General features: G+C 38.4%; 1 protein-coding gene across 4 annotated transcripts in view; it reads right to left on the bottom strand.

Moving 5' to 3' along the window:
• Window positions 1-22203, bottom strand: part of LOC120865835 (WD repeat-containing protein 17-like) — a 65175-nt gene that overhangs the window by 18871 nt on the left and 24101 nt on the right. For 2 of the 4 annotated variants that reach the window (XM_040243234.1, XM_040243235.1), the window contains exons 6-18: window positions 20213-20464; window positions 18226-18348; window positions 16473-16657; window positions 15708-15876; window positions 13431-13522; window positions 11565-11647; window positions 10076-10162; window positions 6800-6964; window positions 4908-5110; window positions 2964-3113; window positions 2749-2879; window positions 2194-2319; window positions 567-722 (exon numbers count right to left, since the gene is read on the bottom strand). In XM_040243234.1, coding sequence (XP_040099168.1) covers window positions 567-722; window positions 2194-2319; window positions 2749-2879; window positions 2964-3113; window positions 4908-5110; window positions 6800-6964; window positions 10076-10162; window positions 11565-11647; window positions 13431-13522; window positions 15708-15876; window positions 16473-16657; window positions 18226-18348; window positions 20213-20464 — 1922 coding nt within the window. Of the gene's footprint in view, window positions 1-566; window positions 723-2193; window positions 2320-2748; window positions 3114-4907; window positions 5111-6799; window positions 6965-10075; window positions 10163-11564; window positions 11648-13430; window positions 13523-15707; window positions 15877-16472; window positions 16658-18225; window positions 18349-20212; window positions 20465-22203 lie in introns of all 4 variants that reach the window. The other 2 variants (XM_040243233.1, XM_040243232.1) reach the window with 1 other exon arrangement.

Below are 22203 nucleotides of genomic sequence, written 5' to 3'. Positions count from 1 at the left end.
TGTGTGTCTCTGTGTGTGTCTGTGTGTGTCTGTGTGTGTGTCTATGTGTGTGTGTCTGTGTGTGTGTGTCTTTGTGTGTGTGTGTCTGTGTGTGTCTGTGTATGTGTCTGTGTGTGTGTATCTGTGTGTGTGTCTGTGTGTGTCTGTGTGTGTCTGTGTGTGTGTGTCTGTGTGTGTACGTTCTGTCATGTCTCACTCTTGCAACCCCATGGGGTGTAGCCCGCCAGGCTCCTCTGTCCATGGGATTTCCCCAGCAAGAATACTGGACTGGGTTGCCATATTTTTCTCCAGGGCTTGCTTAGAAAAGCACCGGTGTTGGGCTCCATCCCTGGAGCTCCTGATCCTGTCGGCTGGGTGGGAAATGCATGTCTAATGACGTATCTATTAGTAACAATGCTGACACTGCTCCCCGGGATCTCACTGCAATAACTTCTGCTCTGAGGCACACCCTTGACATCAGGTGAGCAGAGGACCAACCAGACCTGGAGAAAGACAAGCCTGAAATTGAGTATTTAACCAAGAATACTGTGTTAAACTCTCTTGATTTTGCTTTAACAGCCCATTACCTCTCCAAGTTCGACCATCAGCTCACAGTATCTCTGAACCTGTCCCAGCCTCAAGTGTATCTGGGCAGCTTCCTTCAGTCTTTCCTCTTTGGTAGGGACACCAATACCACCACCAAACTTGGACATCTTCACTGTGGTGAGTTCTTGGGCTTCAGACTGGGTACGAAGAAAATGAAATTTCCTGAATTTTGTTACACAAGAGCTAGTGATGATTATAAAAGTATAATATGGATACACACTATAAACATACAGAGCTGGAAATTAAATATTTTTAAAAAACCACTGCTTTTTGTCTAAAAGTATAATACATCTTTAAACATAATATTTTGTTATGGTAGAGAGTGGGGTTCAGATGTGGCTGGTGCTGGTGGGAAGAGGCTGAATCCAATTTTTCTTAAAACTCATTTAGAAATCCAGAGGTCAAAAGGTAGTGAGTGATAAAGTAGTATACGACTGGTGGAGAAAAAATATATAAAGGATTTTAATAAAAACCTAAAAATTACTGGCTCACTCTCGTTGGCTTCTATAGTGCCAAAGGTAACTGTTATAGTCATTAGGTGCTTGTAATCAAAGCAGAGACATTACTTTGCCAACAAAGGTCCATCTAGCCAAGGCTATGGTTTTTCCAGTAGTCATGTATGGATGTGAGAGCTGGACATAAAGAAAGCTGAGCGCTGAAGACCTGATGCTTTTGAACTGTGGTGCTGGAGAAGATTCGTGAGTCCCTTAGACTACAAGGAGATCCAACCAGTCCATCCTAAAGGAGATCAGTCCTGGGTGTTCACTGGAAGGACTGATGCTGAAGCTGATACTGCAACACTCTGGCCACCTGATGGGAAGAGCTGACTCATTGGAAAAGACCCTGATGCTGGGAGGGATTGGGGGCAGGAGGAGAAGGGGACGACGGAGGATGAGATGGCTGCATGGCATCACTGACTCAATGGACATGGGTTTGAGTGAACTCCGGGAGTTGGTGATGGACAGGGAGGCCTGGCGTGCTGCAGTCCATGGGGTCGCAAAGAGTCAGACATGACTGAGCAACCGAACTGAACTGACTGAATCAAAGAAGTACTTCTTTATGGAAATAACTGTTTCTTACACCATCAAATCCACACCCCTGGCACAATGCTCCCCATGGTCTAAGAGTTAAGTCAACCACTGATACTTCAAATATAAAAGCTTTTCCTTCTTTCTCATCCCAGGACGGGCTTGCTATTGGCACTGCATATCACTTCATGGACAAGGTGTACTGAAATCCATTAAACGGTAAGGTACGATCATTTTTAATAAAACATATCCCAGAAGACAGCCTAGCAGGCCTCTGAGACAAAAATCACACACATGATCAGCCGGTAATAGGGTAAAGGTAAAGCACTTCAAGGATCTTCCAAGTGACGTTTGAAGAATTTCATGAGATTCAATCTGTGGAAATCATGACTGCCTTAGTGGGTTACCAAATAATTCATACTATCATGATCAATTTTTATTGAAAATTTGTCTCTTCAGTGTTCATTTATTTTAGCTTATCCACTCTAATTATATACATTAAAATAATTTTCATATTTTAATGACAAAAAGGCAAAAGTAATTTTTGTTTTAGCACGGCACAACTGCATATGCTACTTACCGTTCTGAATTTAATCAGATGCTTCAAGTGCATAATTCCTTTGCAGTAGTTCTGAGGGAGTAAGCTATCATCTTGCCCTTTTATCACTGCAACTAAGTTCCATAAATTGTCACTGCCACCTGGAGGCTAAAAAGTTGATACAGGACACCCAAAGACATAACATGAAGTAAAAACTTCAGAACATTTTGCATCTTTAAAAATATAATGCAGGCATATAAAACTTGAGAAATTAACGAAACAATATTTTCCTTATTGTTGACTTTTTTAAAAGAAATTTGTATCTCTTTATTTTTATTTGTGTTTTTGACCACACACCAAGTGGCATGCAGGGTCTTAGTTCCCTGACTAGGGATCGAAGCCAGACCCCGGTATTGGGACATGCAGTCTTAATCACTGGACCACCAGGGAGATTCCTAGCTTACTTACAGTTTCTGGTTTCCATTTGCTTTCTTACACTGGGACAACACATGTAAACGTGAATTTCAGAAGAAAAAGTCGTCATGACTCTTTTTGGCTAAAGGGGAAATTTTCACATTTAATGCCTACAATACTTACAGATAAACATTCTGAAAACCATCTGAGTTTTTTCACACGAAGGTTTCCACTTAGTTTCTCTATCTCCTGTTTGATATCTCTTGACACTTTGCCACAGAGCAGAGGGGGCGCGCCCGGCTCTATGGCAGAATCTGGAGAAGGGACACAACCTAATAAGGAAAGAGCGCTTATCAAACCGTATTTAGAAAGGTCTAATACGTGCAGAGTTTCAACACCTGTGTTCCCGATGATGTCTTCCCAGGATCTGTCTGCCAGAATGTTTATTTGTAAAGGAGTGATTAATGGTGTTAATGACCAGAGTCTCACTGTAGAGTCCCGGGAGCATGAGGCCATTGTGAAGGGGCGGCGTGGGTGGCATGTTAAACCTGGTGGAAGAAATAAAGCCATTTACTAAAGGAAGCACTGACAAATTTTTATTTATATGTACCTCCTAAGTGTGAGAAGTGTTAGTCGCTCAGTTGTATCTGACTCTTTGTGACCCCGTGGACAGTAGCCTGCCAGGCTCCCCTGTCTGTGGGATCCTTCAGGCAAGAATACTGGAGTGCGTTAGTTAGGGTTAGCTTCCTTCAATTATCATTTTGCATTCGTAATTCAACTACTTAACCCCATCCATGTTTGGGTGCTACAAATGAGAGCAAAGTGATGTGCAAAAGATAAGAAATCTGATTTTCCATTCCCAACTCATTTATACTACAAAACTTTGTACTGTATTAAAAAATAAAACACTGCCCTAAATATCTAAGAATACAGGTAAAGGAATGGCTCAGTTCAGTTCAGTTCAGTCGCTCAGTCGTGTCTGACTCTTTGCGACCCCATGAATCACAGCACGCCAGGCCTCCCTGTCCATCACCAACTCCCAGAGTTCACTCAGACTCACGTCCATCGAGTCGGTGATGGCATCCAGCCATCTCATGCTCTGTCATTCCCTTCTCTTCCTGCCCCCAATCCCTCCCAGCATCAGAGTCTTCTCCAATGAATCAACTCTTCGCATGAGGTGGCCAAAGTACTGGAATTTCAGCTTTAGTATCAGTCCTTCCAAAGAAATCCCAGAGCTGATCTCCTTCAGAATGGACTGGTTGGATCTCCGTGCAGTCCAAGGGACTCTCAAGAGTCTTCTCCAACACCACAGTTCAAATGCATCAATTCTTCGGCACTCAGCTTTCTTCACAGTCCAACTCTCACATCCATACATGACCACTGGAAAAACCATAGCCTTGACTAGATGGACCTTTGTTGGCACAAGGCTAAGTAATGTCTCTGCTTTTGAATATGTTATCTAGGTTGGTCATAACTTTCCTTCCAAGGAGTACGCGTCTTTTAATTTCATGCCTGCAATCACCATCTGCAGTGATTTGGAGCCCAGAAAAATAAAGTCTGAAACTGTTTCCACTCTTTCCCCGTCTATTTCCCATGAAGTGGTGGGACTGGATGCCATGATCTTTGTTTCCTGAATGGTGAGCTTTAAGCCAACTTTTTACTCTCCTCTTTTACTTTCATCAAGAGGCTTTTTAGTTTCTCTTCACTTTCTGCCATAAGGGTGGTGTTATCTGCATATCTGAGTTTATTGATATTTCTCCCAGCAATCTTGATTCCAGCTTGTGCTTCTTCCAGCCCACCGTTTCTCATTATGTACTCTGCATATAAGTTAAATAAGCAGGGTGACCAGACCACCTGACCTGCCTCTAGAGACACCTATATGCAGGTCAGGAAGCAACGGTTAGAACTGGACATGCCACAACAGACTGGTTTCAAATAGGAAAAGGAGTACGTCAAGGAATGGCTAGATAAGTCATAACTAAGTTATGACTGATTTCCTGTTTTACAACTTACTGTTGGGGTGATGGCAAGTGTGAAAAACCCAAGCCTCACAGGTGAATATGTGCAAGGGTGTGTGTGGGGGGGTGTGTGTGTGCTTCTCTGCAGAACAGAGACACCACAGTGCTAACAACAGCTATCTTCTAATCTTTTCTGGGGGTGTTTTCTATTTTCTTCTGGGCATTCTGCTATTGAAATAGTAAACTTCTTGAATGCATACTTTCCAATAAGGTAAGTCTTATTTCAAAATGAAACACTGTTAAGATTTCTTCAAAAATACTGTATTCCTCAGAAACTGAATCATTAATACAGCAAAGTTTAGAAGTACATGAAAAACACTTTACCATATACATCTGCACCGTGATCACACACAGTATCCAAACATATTCCTTCTCGTGTATCCCATACTTTTATAGTATAGTCCCAGCTGCCAGATATTAGCAGATATGGGATCTCAGTATTCCACATCAGTCCCCTCACGGGTGCCGTGTGTCCACTAAGAATATTTATGCACGCATCTTGAGTGTAATCCCAGATTCGAACAGAACTGAAAACAGAATATTATACATAAATACCATTCAACGTATAATTTATCTAAAGGGTCAATATATTTTTAATAGAGCACATACCGTTAGTGATTATTTTTTAGCATACTGAAAAAGCAGTTTATGTTTCAAGATATGCTGATTCTCCACAGCAGAAAGAATGAATAATTAGTTGCACTGCAGCCAGGCTATTACAGTATTTCTTCTTTACTTCTGCTGGTCATTTGCTACTGATACTACATATATGATTTCACAATTTATGTTTGGAAAAATTGCTTTCTTAAATTATCCAGAGCAGATAAAGCTGAAGGAAAAATATGACTAACAACATGTATACAATCATTTAAATGCACTCAGATTATTTGTATCATGAAAATATAGCATATATGATGATGGATATTATTTGAAAAATCAATTCCTATCTATGCTTAAAAAATACTTTATTGGAGGATAATGACTTTACAATGCTGTGTTAGTTTCTGCTGTACAACAAAGTGAACCAGCTATATGTATATACACCCTCCCTCTTGGGCCTCACAGGCCCCCATCCCACCCCTCTACGTCACTACAGAGCTCTGTGCTTTTATCAACACAGTAAACAGTTCATGTTTATGTCAGTAAAATAAGTTTCTTAGCCTGTGGAATCACTCTCAGATCAAGTACAAAATTTAAATATAGGTGGATTCATAATATTACTGGAGTTTAGTGAGTGTAGAATACAAATATTATTAAAGTAAAATTTTAACTCAAAATCAATTTAAGACCTCCAGATGCCAACTCTGGTTGGATAACTCATAATCATCTTTTAGTTACAGATTTATATCAAACTGAAAATATCAAAATATCAATACTCCAAAAGTTATATTACAGCATTAGAAGATACATCACATTTTTATTTAAGGCATATATCTCTTTCCGCTTTATATTAAAAAAATCTTTTCTTCTCTTTTATACTAGGACAGGATAATGTGGCTACTATTACAACTTTTACTAGCACAAAGTAAGACTTTTCTTACAAAGTAAGACTTTTCTTACCTAAATTTATCTCCTATTCAAAGAGCCCAAACTATGCAAATACATCTGGATATTAAACACAGACAAGATTTCAGAAACTTTCACAAACCCAGAAAAAAGTTAAATCATTCTCATTTCTAAAATATCTTCTCTTCACACTAACACATACAATCATCTTTTATTTCATTCTTAATGAAAACAGAGTACAGCTGTTTTCCATATTAGATATGAGAACATTATTAAAAATAAACTCTTCTCTATATTTTACAAAGAATTACTGTTTCAGACATTTTCCCCAACAGACCCTTCTACAATTTTCATTTCTGTTAACTCTGTTCTTAGTAAGATAGAAATAAGCATCTACAGCAAGCACAATAACCTCCTCCAGGGGATTTTCCCAACCCAGGAATGAACCCAGGTCTCTAGCATTGCAGGAAGATTCTTTACCATCTGAGCCATCAGGGAAGCCCAAATAAGGACCCAGAAAGCGTGAATATGACATTAAGGACGGACAAATTTTTACATGTGTGCAGTTAGATATTTGTTAACTGTTTACTTATTAAGCACATATTTAGAATAGTTCCACATACGAGTTGGATAATATAAATAAGCACATTTCCAGAAAATTGCAAGCTTATGAGTTTCAGGACTAGAAACAAGAATCCAAAGGTACATACCCGTCATCAGAGCCGCTGCAAAGAGTCCCCTCCCTCAGAGGTGACCATCGTACATGGAACACTTTCTCCGTGTGCCCGCTGAACACCTTCAGTGGCTGATCCGAGCTGGTGGCCACATAATAGACACGAACATTTTTGTCTTCACAGCCCGTGGCTATCATGTCTCTGAAAGAAACATCATCAATGGCCCATTAAAAAAAATGAAAGGGTTGATAATACCTGGTACTGACAGTTTTTAAATGTACACTGTACTAATTTCTAAAACCAGAATGCTCTGCTCCCTTCATGAAGTTACACTACAAACTGATGCAAGGAAAAACATCATTTATAGAAACTGCTCTACTGCAGTTAGTTTCTCAAGCTTCCCTTTTAATCAGGTAAATTCTTTACTTCCCTCAGATGAGAGATAATGGTATATTTACTTCTCTCTGTTTGTTTTTTCAAGATGCCCAGATTCATAACTTGAATACTTCTCAGACCTTTATATTTTGCAACTATTGGAACTTGAAAAGGGTCCCAAATGGTCACTGAAATTTGCTGACTTGCTGGTAGGCAAGTTATGAGGGAGAGGGTGGGATGATTTGGGAGAATGGCATTGAAACATGTATACTATCATGTAAGAAACGAATTGCCAGTCTATGTTCGACACAGGATACAGGATGCTTGGGGCTGGTGCACGGGGATGATCCAGAGAGATGATATGGGGTGGGAGGTGGGAGGGGGGTTCATGATTGGGAACTCATGTACACCCGTGGTGGATTCATGTCAATGTATGGCAAAACCAATACAGTATTGTAAAGTAAAATAAAGTAAAAATAAAAATAAAAAAAAATAATAATTACTGTGTGCCCTGACTGCTAGTAGATTTTTTTGTGGTATTGGTACAAATAGCAATGTTTCCCCCAGAAGTGTACTAGAAAACTCCCCAAAGACCAGGGTTGACTCATCTGACAGTAAGTCAGTCACAGTCCTGGTTTTCCACTTCTCTTTGGTGGTTTCCCCAACTTGAGATGCTTAACTGTTTGATCCAGAAGAATCCTTTGGAAATATAATATGTGGGTATGACCTTTAAATGATCATTGCTCATTATTCTTAAGAGAGTGAGACAAGCTAAGCAACTAGCTAGACACTAGTGGTCATGCCTGGAGTACCAGTGGAATTCAAGTACTAGGCAGACCTGTGAAATCATGAACCAGACACGACCGTCTCTCCAAGGAACATTAACAATCATAGAAACAGTCCCTAGGCCCAAAGGTAAAGAGGGGAAGCTACACATTTTGGACCCAATTGTCATCAAAACCTCCAAACTTCGAACTGCTGATTTTTGTCATATTGGTTATAATAGCTGTATTTATTAAAGCTTACAAGTCAAAATACAGAAATCTTTAAACTAGCATGCTGGTTGGTCTGAAATGTATAGATTACATGCATCCAAGGCTCACTGATAAACAGGCTTGTTTCTCCATGTGGGAAAATATATTTTGCATAATACAAATATCTACATGTACACAGGAGTATATTTTATATATGTATATGCAGATACACAGATATAAAATCTTAGAAATGAAAAAACTTTAAATGTGCACACAGCTATCCAAATTATAAATTGAGGAATATGAATAAACTTTTATAAGTTCAAGATGTTTTTCACTTATCTCCTAAGACACTAAGTAGAATATAAATACAGAAATTAGAACATTTAGAAAAGATTTTTAAAAACAAAAATGAAATGTCAAAATGAAAAATGAAATTTATTAGACAGGCTTACCAGTAAACATAAAAGTTAAGTATAAAGGACTTTTTTTTTTTTTTTAAGCTTTCTTAACCAACAAAGCATACTGCATTCATATCTTTTTTCCCCCTGAGTGGTCAAATTCTTAAATTTTTATTAACCCCATAAAGGAGGGAAATAAGAATGTGGAACGGTTCTGTTGATCAGATACAAGGTAATTCTACTCATTTGCATGTGCAACAAGTATTGACTACACGTCTACTTTTTCAAGGCATGGTGAGAGAAGCACAGTGTTTTAGTAAGAATATTCTGCGAAAAATAGAGAACCATTGCTTATCTCAGGGAGAGGTAGCCAATTCACAACTAAAACTTAATTTTCTGATGTTGTGTCCTAAGGTATATGATACTACAGGGGAAATTTATCTAAGATGCAGTTCATGGAAGACTTTTCTGCAGAAGTGGTTCCTGAGCTGAGAGAGAGGGAGAAGTTATTTATGCCCAGGTCAGGGTGGACTGGGTGGGGTGGGGTGGGGTGGGAAGTAGAATCCTAGATGCAAGTGAAAACAGGAGCAAAAGCCTGGGGCAAAAATGAGCTGGCTGGTTCAAGAAGCTGAACGCCACTGTGGCCGGACGTAAGCAGCACAGGTAGCAAGGCCGGGAATGAGATAAGGCACAGAGGAGCCGGCTTATACAGGGGCCGCCTGGCTAGGACTCTGCATGCCATCCCAAGGTCAACGGGAAACTGCTGGGAGATTCAAGCAACAGAAAGCTGTGCTCATATCTGCATTTTTCAAAGCAGAAGTTTGACTTCTTAAATACAATTTGTTCTTGTTCAGTCGCTCAGTCATGGCCAACTCTTCACAACCCCAAGGACTGAAGCATGCCAGGCATCCCTGTCCTTCACTATCTTCCATATATTTGATGGGATATATTTGATCCCACATATTTGATGGCATATAAACATAATTTATATCCTGTCAAAGAGAGGTGTGGAACACAATATTCTTGGAAGTGCAATGGCTTAAAGGATCAATTTTAGTGGAGGTTTGATGTGGATTAATTTTTAAATCTAAGCTGATCTTTACATGGTAAATACCAGGTTCTTAAGCAAGGGTGACCTTTCAAAACCATTCTAAGTTCCACGTCTTGGGAAATCACCCCATGTCATGGCATTTGTATCAGGTGGAGGCAATGGAAAGCCATGGGGACAATGCACCACAGAGATTTCTAACAGGGTTTAGAGCAAGGGCCACATCTCTCAGAAGCCACACACAGACTGGACTGACTTCCATTTTCATTAGTGAGCTGTATGCTTTTCCCTGAAGCAGCAGCAAGTTATTTGAAAGTAGGGATCAATATTCCTAAATCATGTAAAAACTTCATGGAATAAAAACAGATGGTTAAACATGCAGTTACAAGATGAGATAAGGGGAATATTACCTAAAAAGAGCGATGAATATTACTTATGAGAATAACATCAAACTTTATGGTTATTCAAAATCTGCTAAGTGTAATTATTACTTATTTCAGGAAAAAATACTTACTTGTTGTTTTGGCTCCAATCGCAACCAAATACTGCAGCTGGATGTCTGTATTTGTGTAGTATTTTACCATCAATTGTTCGAATTATACTGAAATTAAGTATAATATGTTAATAGAAATTACAACATTCTAAATATGTTATTCAAAGGAAGAAAGCCAAAACTACATAATTTAGACAAAAGTGTTTTAGGGTAGAGACCTTGTCTGCAAAGCACAGGGAACATTTAAAAGTACCATGTAAATGATATTATCATTATGATAAGTATATTTACATCACATAGTATTAATTATGGCAACCCACTGAAACCTATTTAAAGGAGATACTTTCTTATTTAGAAAATATTTTATTTAGGAAATGCATAGTATAATACATATATTTTAAAACACAAGCATTAGATTTTCAGCTTCAAAAATTTAACAGTGGAAAATTTATGTTTAAAACAACTCATTTACAGTGTTGGTTGTATGTATTATTACACCAAGTCTAAGACATGTAAGTCATTATAATATTTTCATGGCACATTTTTAAGGGATACAACTAGAAATCTGGAGGAGCCCTTCTCCCCAAATACATTCCATACATTTTTAATGCAAAAATAAATGAAGCTTAAGACCCTACTGTTAGAGTAGGAAATGGCAACCTATCCAGTATTCTTGCCTAGAAAATTCCATGGGCAGAGGAGCCTGGTGGGCCACAGTCCATGGAGTTGCAGAGAGTCGGAAATGACTGAGCACACGGTATCCTTCTATATTATTACCATAATATAAGGGCTATTAATTCCATTAGGAACACAAAGCTGTGTGTAAATTAATGTACTGCAAAGTTTTAAAAGTCTTTGGAAAAGACCCTTTTAAAATATCCCTGCTATGTGAAAGTGAACGTGTTAGTCGTTCAGTCTTGTCTGACTTCTTGTGAACCCGTGGACTATAGCCCACCAGGCTCTACTGTCCATGGAATTCTCTAGGCAAGAATACTGGAGTGGGCAGCCATTCCCTTCTTCAGGGGATCTTTCTAGGCCCACCAAAACTTTTGAGGCTACTAGGGAGTGGTGGTAACCTATACTTACAAATGTTTAGTGATTGACTGTGGTATTCATTTAGTAAGTTAATGCCCTGAAAATACACGGTAAAGCTAACTGCTGCTAAGTTGCCTCAGTCGTGTCCGACTCCGTGTGACCCCATAGACGGCAGCCCACCAACCTCCCCTGTCCATGGGATTTTACAGGCAAGAGTACTGGCGTGGGTTGCCATTTCCTCCCCCAGGGGATCTTCCTAACTCAGGGATCGAACCTGGGTCTCATCTGCTGCATTGGCAGGCAGGCTCTTTACCACTAGTGGCCCTGGGAAGCCACCATAAGTAATATTTATGATAGCTGGCAGAGCTGTACAAACAGAATCTTATCAAGTATTTTAATACAGGTGCTAACATGAGACATTTAACATTATCAAATGCATTCTTACAGACAGTGTGATTTCATACGCAGTACTTACCAGTAACCATCACCACTGCAGGTTGCTATTCTTTTGGAATCTTTATGACTCCAGGCAATGCAGAATATCCCATTTTTTCCATGCTTCAAAAAATGCAAAATACCTATCAATAAGAAATAATTCACCCCTTTTTTCTCTTATTTATTTACTTCTTCTAATATTACTTTTCTATTAGGAACTTGCTCTAGATGATACTACAGACATGATTGTGAACAACAGAAAGCTGAATACACACTTTACGAATGCGTAAAGCTATCACACTTAAGAAACAAAACCACTGTTTTAAGACATAGACTGGGTGCCTCTATTTCCTTTTCGGGGACACTGATAAAGGCCCAAAGTCTGTCAGTCATCTGTAGAATCAAGCTCAGCTTTATACCTTTTTCTGGGAAAGCCCACCCTTCCCATAATGATGAAGATACTTATAGTTTTCAAACCCAATGCTATTAAAACTACAGTAGAAGAGATACTGCAAGCAACTGTTATTATAGATTGTTCTAAATTTCTAAATTTTATTTTTATAAAACAAAGAAGGTTTAAGGTTATTATTATATAACAAATCTCTATATTTATCTGTATTCTTGGACTGGAGAAGGGTAAAGGAATATAATTACAGCTGATATGATTAGAACGTTTAAAAACACAAAGGATACAATCTATACACAGGAATGTCACTCATCAACTAGGTAATGGGTATGATCTATTCATTTCCAAGTTTCCCAGCATCTTGGTTTCTTGTGACCTAAGTACCTTCTCATTAGCACTAGGCAGCCCCAACCTGACAGCCAGCCCCAAGCATCCAGGACATCTCTTATGTCATTCATGGCTTTCCCAGCGTCCAAAAGCATAGTTAGAACCAGTATCAAAATTGCTTAAATTTAGGATAATAAGTGTGGGAAAAATGAACACTTCTGGCTTCAATTAACTGTTACATGGGCCTCACAAAATAAAAAGCAGGACATTACTGACCCTTAAGTGCACTGAGTTCATGAGGATGAACTCAGCTAATGGAGAACCCCGACTCCTTCAACTGAATGAGTCTAAAGACCTCCTCCATTCCTGTGTCCATCCTTATAAAGATGGACCCTCCTCAAAAAAGGTTAGAATAGTAAACTGAAGACCACCTTAGAAAAACAGCCTTAAAGCTCCAGAGAAAAAGTCACTTTAGTCTCCTCTTGACACCAGCCACAGTTTAAGTACAGTAATCACTGTGACCACTTGAATGAAATTTCAAGAGATTGAGGGACAGCCCTAGACCCTGTTGGTATCTTCCTCCCTTCAGAGCCAACGCACTGTCAATGAGATTATATGTATTTTGCAAAGATTAACAGAACTCAGGAAAAAAGTGGAAGGACAATTCAACTCCAAGGAGAAGAAGTACAGTCTGTGACACTGCCAAGAGGAGAGAGGGAGTTTTTACAATGTGTTACGGAAAAATGGAGTTTGAGACTCAGAAGAACTAAAACATCCAACTTTACCATCTTATAGGTGAACAATCAGGCTCAAGGCAATAAAATGATTCTATGTCAAAAGCTAATCAGTGACAAAGTTGGGACTGTGATTTGGGACACATTCTGAGCTTAGTCTTTTTCTAACTTTTGAGTATTTGCCTAGACAATTTTGTGGAAGATGACTTAAAATTCCTTTGAACCTCTAATGCAACTTTAGGGGAATAATTGTATCTTAGACTTAACTACATCTTTCAGAATTCATTTTAGCATATGCATGTCCTCTTGGACTTTCTTCTAATTAACAAAATATAATGCAACCTGCTGATTAACTATTAAATGTAGAGAGAAAAGCATTGAAAATACATGAGGCCATATAAGACATTATATTATTAAGCTAGCAATAAATACATCCTACCTCATTAAATCGTTGTACCATTTTGCCCTTTTTAATATCCCAAATAAAAGCACCGTTTCGGGAAGTTGCTCCAGCAATACAATTTAAATCACCTTAGGAAACAATTTGGTAGACATTATATGAAATGTTTGCCACAAATGCAACTCTTTTTAAAAATGTAATTTTTGAAAATGACTTGAGTTTGTAAAGTGCTTCAAGTTTTTTTTAAATAATGAAAATTATTAATTGCATGCAAATATAGACAGAAAGTATAGTGCATAAATATATCATACAATTTCAACAATTATCAAAGTATGGTCAATCTTATTTTCGTCTACAGCCCCCTACTGGATTTTCTGGAGCAAAGCTCTAACATTGTGTTCTTTCATCAATAAACAGTTGAGGATGGATGTCTAAAATACAGGATTCTCTTTTATTAATGTGATCAAACTAGTATAATCAAAAATAGGAAGACTATCAATAATTCCTCAGTATTGTTACATATCCAGTCAGCATTTACATTTTTCTGACCATCTAACAATTTTAGTAAACTATTAATGGTTAGGAAAGTAAATATTTCCATAAGCAAGACACATGAAAAAATTCATTTTATCCATCAAAAACATAATGCTCTTTATTTTTAAGAAAAAAAAATCTATGAAAATCAAACTACTGCTAAGTTAGTAGATGCTTCTGAATTTGTTACAAGGCAATCAAAGAAGAGGTTTTCTCTATTACAAGAAAGAAACAGCTATTACCTGCTACCTAGGAGAAAAAATATAGAGGAATTATTTTGTGATAAATGACTGTAAGTACTTTACAAAACAGTCCTCACCAGTTTTTCTAGGATTTTCATTCTGCTACCCTGTTGGGGCTCTAAAATTACTGGGGAAAAGTTTTCACATTTATTTGCACCTCTAAAATTTTTCCTGTGATTCTACTCTAAAAATAGGGTAAAGAAAATAGAAGTCTGAAGACATCAAAGCCTTTAAAAACCCAGTATATATATTCAGGGCTAAAAATTTATGTGCATGAGGAGATAAGCTAAAAAAATAAGCCATATACTGGCTATAAGTCAGTTTTTAAGTCATATATTAGTATTAGGACAAATAAGTAAAACATTCTACATACTTTTTAAAGTGAAAAACTCAGTTTAGTTTTTACAGTTATTCACTACAGGAAAATTTAATGTTTTGGGAGAAAATGCCAGCGGTTTCATAAGGCATCTCTTTTCTTTTTTATGTACAGGAAAGTATAAAGGTTCCACCATACAGAGTCCAAGAAAAGGCCCTAGTATCCCATAAAACCCTTCAATATTACAAAAGTAGAGTCTGTACAGAATTACATGCTCATAATCAAACTGATGATCATTCTTATTCACAAAACAGATGCACCAGGGAAAGAGATAGGTAGCATAATTTTTAGAAAAAAAATTTTATTTTTATATGTTTGAGTTACATGAAAATATTAAGGAAAACTTGTATCATGTAAAATATATTACACCTTTATAGGGCTTCCCTGGCAGCTCAGATAGTAAAGAATCTGCCCGCAATGCGGGAGACCTGGGTTCGATCCCTGGGTCAAGAAGATTCCCCAGAGAAGGGAGTGGCAACTCGCTGCAGTATTCTTGCCTGGAGAATTCCAAGGACTGAGGAGCCTGGTGGGCTACAGCTCATGGGGGTCGCAAAGAGTTGGACGTGACTGAGCGACTAACACGTTACAGGCAGATCGATACAAATGCAGCTAAAATGAGATGGGTCAGTATCATCCTGATGTACTGTGGCTTTTCGATGTGACTACACCATACGGATGGAGAAGGCGGCGGCCCCACTCCAGTCCTCTAGCCTGGAGAATCCCAGGGACGGAGGAGCCTGGTGGGCTGCAGTCCAGGGGGTCGCAAAGAGTCGGATGTGACTGAGCGACCTCACTTTCACTTTTCACTTTCATGCACTGGAGAAGGAAATGGCAACCCACTCCAGTGTTCTTGCCTGGAGAATCCCAGGGATGGGGGAGCCTGGTGGGCTGCCGTCCATGGGGTCGCACAGAGTCGGACACGACTGAAGCGACTTAGCAGCAGCAGCAGCACACCATATGGAAGGGCCCAGAAATCAAAGTGCCTGCTCAGGGAGTTTATTCTAAATACCCTCAAAACTGTACCAACACATATGTTGATACTAATTTGCCTCCACAATCATTTGGAGTAAGACGGCACTGAAGGACAGAAGATAATGCAGATGAATATAAAAGTTAGGAGAATCATTCAATCGTACTCCTGATTTTAATAAAAAACGTTCTTACCTGGAGCCCATGAAAGGGAATAAATAACCCCTTCGTTCCCCGGGGAAGTGTATACCGCAGTCAACGTGTTTATATCCCAGACCTTTATGGTGCCATCAAATGAAGCTGTTGCTAAAAGATTGGGGTTGTCAGGCTTGAATTTGCAGTCAAAAATAGTTTCCACATGACCCTAGGAATGCAGCATAAAAAAGCACAGAAGAAAACCAGGCAAAATGTGAGTTCTCAGCAGGACTGTATTCTATTTTACACAGAGGCTTCATGGTCATTGCAACAGAAGTTTGTAGACTCATAAAATTATTATGACTCAATAATAGAAATAAACCTTAGAAAACACAACCTTGCTCATTTCATGAATGAGAACAAGAAAGCTTAGAGTAACTGGCAGAGATGGACTTTCTCCTTCGTCCTGAAAGAACATTCTATTTCTCATTTTGCTTCCAAAATATAGAGCAACAACATGATTTTCCAATACTATACACATGGGTAACATGGCCTACACAGTAATGGGAATGCTGCCAAATGCAGAATATTCCCGATAAGCTAAGCAGACAGTACTTTTAAAAGAAATTTAATGTTTACAATTAAATACTTTTAATAGTTCTAGACATCTTTATAAAAAGTTTCAGTCAACCAAAATAAATTCCTAATGTATGGTTCTCTACAAAAATATTCTTAGGACAATATTAATACATAAGTAAAAGTAAACAACACTTTATACACAAAATGAGCATTGCATTATAAAAGAAAGAAAAACCACAGACATACCAAGTCCCTAAGAAAATCCCACTTCTTGGCTCCCATATCATAAAGTCCAACGCCACCATCCAAGAAACAGCACACAGCGTGACCAGGAGGAAGAGAGAAGGCTTGATTCTGCGTCAGAGTTGGGGGTGGGACTGCTTCACTCGTGGAGGATGTGTAATGATTTTTGGTTGGGGACTGGTTTGAAACTAGAAAAGAAAGTAATAAACCCTTATGCCAGTGGCTTTCCGCATGCTGGAATGAAGTCAAAGGACTTAATATATATAGATGCTCCTTTGTTTTATCTAGAATCTATATCAGTAAACTCTTAATAAGCAATGATCAGATTTTCTGCCACAGGTGTACTATGCAGAACTGCCCCCCCACACACATACATATATACAAAATGGGATATTATTTTGAAAAGACCTGTATAGAGTGCAAGTGAAACAAGACGAATAAAAATTACTGTGAAGAATCACAGTATGTGCTGAATCTTTAATTTCTTACTGCCCATAAATTAAAACACAGCATGATTATTTTGGAATCAATGTTCTTTCAAACTGCTGATATAAAAGCTTACTTCTTCCTCTACACATACAAACACACATGAAGTTTTTTCTTTTAAAACTAATAACCCTCGTCCATAAAATTTCAATCCAATGAAAATAACTATTTTTGAGACTTATTTATTATTCACTTTAATTTAGCTTGTGGCTCAGCTGGTAAAGAATCCACCTGCAATGTAGGAGACCTGGGTTCAATCTCTGGGTGGGGAAGATCCCCTGGAGAAGGGAAAGGCTACTCACTCTAGTATTCTGGCCTGGAGAATTCCATGGACTAAATAGTCCATGGGGTGGCAAAGAGTTGGACACGACTATGCGACTTTCACTTTCACTTAATTTAGCACCCAAATCAACAATTACAACTGTCTGACATACATTTGCATCTTAATTTCTTCTTTGTCAATGTTTACTTTTTATACAGTTTCATTTCCCCAACTTTGTATAAAAGTCTCCTTGCTTAGTTATTTTCTGCATATTCTTTCTTTCTTTCTTTTTTTTTTTGCAGCTTAAACAGTACAAATCTATTATCTTACAATTCTGCAGGTCAGATCTGATACAGGTTATCACTAGGTTATCACATATTTTGTCTTCTTTCAAAAAAAACTTTCCCTTAGAATGTGACTATGCTCTTGTAAACATAATTTAAAATAATGATACCACTATAAATTATTAGATCTCAGAGGTTAAAGCGTCTGCCTCCAATGCAGGAAACCCAGGTTTGATCCCTGGGTCGGGAAGATCCCCTGGAGAAGGAAATGGCAACCCACTCTAGTACTCTTGCCTGGAGAATCCCATGGACAGAGGAGCTTGGTAGGCTACAGTCCACGGGGTCACAAAGAGTCAGACACGACTGAGTGACTTCACTTTCACTTTCATATCCGATTCAGAGCAATTTTATTTAATCCTATCACTCTATTTCTTATTTTCACCAGTACCATCATTTCATTTTCCCCATGTAGACAATTTAATATTATTTTAATATCCTCATTCAATAACATTTAAAAATGTAATTTTGCTCTAAATATCTTCAGTTTAGCGATATTAGATATTATATGGCTTTGATGGTAACTTTAGCACACATATTATCAAGGGTAGTTTTTAAAAATTTGCCTTTCAGTAGCATCCAGTATTTGTTATGTTTATATCATTATATTATTTGATAGCAGCAAACATGATATTTTTAAATACTAAATTTTAACATTTTTACTTACATTTTTTCCTTGGAGGAGAATTCAGTACATGTAAGCAATGAAATCCTGTTTTCTTTAATTTAAAATTATCAACAGGTGTTGTTCTAGAAACATTCCAAATGCGTAAAACACCCACTTGGGAATCTAGTCAGATCAAAAGAAAAGCATTCTATTAGCACATTTTATTTGAAACATAAAATGCTGAGATATAAAAGTAATAAAAAAATTTCAACTTGCCAGATTTTTAACACCACTTACTGACATTCTTCACACAATGTTATATAATAATACAAAGAAGCAGCTGAAATGATACTCATCCCTTAAATTTTTTGGCAGGTCTTGCAATTTTTTTTTTTTCTGTTTCAAATCCCCTTCTAAGCTAAGAGGCTGCTTGCTTTTGCAGCTTCCCCCAGAAAAGACAGATATGATGATTTTCTCACAAAAAACCACCCAGTGACAACGTGCTCTAGGAAAGCCAGTCACAGAAAACTTTCTACCCCCACGATGAACAATCCTTCCTCTCTCGAAGCGTTTGTAAACTGCTTCCTTGCTCACCTGCAGCCACATAAGGACTAGCTGATACGCCTGAAGAGGAACTAGAAAACCCCCTGCTTCCAAAATCCCCACCTTAATAAGTTACTCCAGAAACAAGACTGGCAGTTCCTCAACTGACTGAATGCAGTTACCACATGACCCAACAACTGCTCTCCTGCATACACCCCCAACTGAATTAGACACGTCTACATAAAGCCTGCACACACACGTTCACAGCAACATTATTCATAACAGCACAAAAGTGGAAACAGGCTGAGTGTCTATCAACTGATTAACGGATGAACAAAATTTGTCATATCCATACAATGGAACATTATCCATCTATACAAAGGAATGAGTACTCCGTTCACACTACATCATGGATGAATCCTGAAAACTTAACGTTAAATCAGAGAAGCCAGACATAAAAGGCCACACATTGAATGATTCAATTTCTGTGAATCCAGAATATTCAATTTCTGTGAATTCAGAATACGCAAATCACAGAGACAGAAAGCAGATCAGTGGTTAACGTACAAACATGTGTGACTAGGGAGTGTGTTGGGGGGTCATGGAGACTGTTGATGGGCACAGAGTCTATCGGGGGATGAGGAAAGATTCTGGAGGTAAATGGCGGTTACAGTTGTACAACGTTATGAACATAGAAACCTCTAAACTGGACGCTTTAACTTGGTGATTTTTATAATATGTAAACTTCATCTCAATAATAAGGACAGTAATAATAATACATAAAAACAAAATTCCCATGTCTATCATTAATTATATCATGTATAATTAAGTCAGTTAACATATATAAATAAGAATCTACTTCCATGTGTAGTTTAAGTGCTTAAAGAATAAAGGCTGCTTTAAAGCTGTTGAAAGGATAAAGACTCTTTTGTCTTTTATGTTAAGACTTAGCAAATATGGGAAGTATTTATACAGCAGCTGAAAGTACTGGGTTTCTCTGAACCTAGGTGAATGGAAGTCATTTAATTCCTAATGACTATTTTAAATTCCTCATCTTCCCATCCTCCATCACTTCTTAGCTTTGCTGACTGTCTTATGATTAGGAAAAGATGACCCAAAACTACCAGTGAGGCTGAGAGACCTCTCATTCATATAACTTGTTTTTCTAGTCAGAACCTTTATTGTCATCCAGCCATGGCTGAAATTGAACTGCTGTTCCCTTTTGTATACACACAAACCCAGACAGGCACACACATGTGTACATGCAGGACATATTCTGATTTTGCCAGAACCTGGAAAACTGGGCCTTCTTTTCATTTTTATTTGTCATTATGTTAATGATACACAATAGAAATAAAAGTAAACTTGGTATTTACTGCAATAAATGATAATATTTGAGATATTAATGTCTTACACAAAATCAGTCAATAAAAGAGTGCAATTTCCCTGACTCAATTAAAGAATATGCACATATTTGAAACTCTGGGGAACAAGGTAAAGTTACCTCCAGTTATAAACATCCCAGGAGCACTGGGAACCCAGGCCAGACACTGCACGGAAGCTGCTGCACTGGGAAAACTAAACGTCGTTATGCAACAAAGTGACTCGGAATCCACGAGGCGAATCCCATGATGCAAATTAGCCACGAGCAGGTAGTCAGTAGAGAGCGGGTCCCACTCCAGGGCCGACACAGGATCCTCTTCGTCTGTCCCTTCAAGAGAGTCGGGTCTCAGCACATGCTTCTGACTTTTATTACCTATTCAAATGTAAGGAACATGATTTTCAACAAAATTTCCAAAATGAGACTAACAACTGAGATCATTTGAACTTCCTCTTTGCAGACCACTGATCCCAAGAGTCCTGGGAATACAAGTCTGGCATTTCTATGTGGAAGTCATAACTGACATGCAAATGCAGGGGAATTTAGAGTTTGTCCGAAGGATGACAGGGAAGCTGCAGTCCATGGGGGTCGCAAAAAGTCAGACACAACTTGGCGAACAACTAAGGATGCAGCTGGACAGAACTGCTTTGCTTAGGCAACCCCCAGTATCCTGGATGTCTCTTATTTGCTTCTGAGAAGTTGTTAGGGAAAAAAAGTGGAAAAATAACCCACATGATCTTGTCAACAATTACAATTTCATTAAGTTACAGTAGCATAGGGGTAGGGAGGTGCTCATCAAAAGGAAGAATATTGTGTTCTGATTAAAAGCACAGGCTTTGGAGGGCTGCCTGGGTCCAAATCCTAGTCCCAAGATACTGAATCTCTGTGTGCTCACTTTTTTATTTTATGGTAGAGAACAAGATGACACCAGAGGTCTTTTCTTTTTTTAAGAGTAAACAAGTTAATTGCCTTGAAGTGGGTGTATGATAAACAGCATCCCAATATTTACAGTCACCCATCCTCATCCATACTATCATTTGCCACATTGTAATTCACTCCTGGCTACCACAACAAACAAGCAGCCAGAAAAGTAGGGAGATGAAACAAATGAAATTAAGTGAAGAAAAGGACCAGCAAACAATCCTCTTATTTATTCCAAATTATATACACACTGGTGATAATGAAAAAAAGGCCTTTGCTGACATACCCCATGGAAACTGCAATTAAATGTTCCACTCGTTTGCAACAGAAAGGCAGTGAAACAGCTAAGTTTAGATATTACAACCTTAACAAAAGTACCAATTATTCCTAAGTATCATAAACTTTAAAAGAAGTGCTTACTCAAAAAATAAGACAATTGAAAGATACCATAGCTCTTCCTGCAACGACATCATTACATGTTGTTTTCCAACATATCAGATTATAAAAGCAACATTACATAAGCACTACGCCATCAACATTTCCAAAAGAAAACAATGAAAATATGATTAGTGCATATCCCTGGAATAATACCAAAGTCAATTTAATTAAAACATTTCTACTATGAAGTTTGAAAACAGGTTTTCTAATGATCTGCTTTTGTCTAAGGATATAACCTGAAACAGCTAAAGCAGTAGTTTTCCACCTCTTTTGGCCCTGCTGCTGCTGCTGCTGCTAAGTCGCTTCAGTCGTGTCCGATTCTGTGCGACCCCATAGACGGCAGCCCACCAGGCTTCTCTGTCCCTGGGATGCTCCAGGCAAAAACACTGGAGTGGGTTGCCATCTCCTTCTCCAAAGCATGAAAGTGAAAAGTGAAAGTGAAGTCGCCCAGTCATGTCTGACTCTTCGCAACCCCATGGACCGCAGCCTACCGGGCTCCTCAATCCATGGGATTTTCCAGGCAAGAGTACTGGAGTGGGGTGCCACTGCCTTCTCCTTCTTTTGACCCTAGAATCCCCTATTAATATGAGAATTTTTACATGAAGTCCAATAAAGAATAAAGTGGTGCTTTTCAGACTGAAAGGGAACAGAAGGCTTGAAGCCTCAGCTGGACTACCTGCCAAGATATCCCACCCCGCCACTGCCCAACACACACAAAGAAATCCACAGACACACTAAGCAGGGTTTAAAAATCA

The sequence above is a fragment of the Oryx dammah genome, unplaced genomic scaffold, assembly GCF_014754425.2.
Source record: "Oryx dammah isolate SB20612 unplaced genomic scaffold, SCBI_Odam_1.1 HiC_scaffold_7, whole genome shotgun sequence".
NCBI lineage: Eukaryota > Metazoa > Chordata > Mammalia > Artiodactyla > Bovidae > Oryx > Oryx dammah.
Note: the sequence above shows the minus strand (reverse complement) of the source record. Positions and strands in the feature narration are given on the sequence as shown.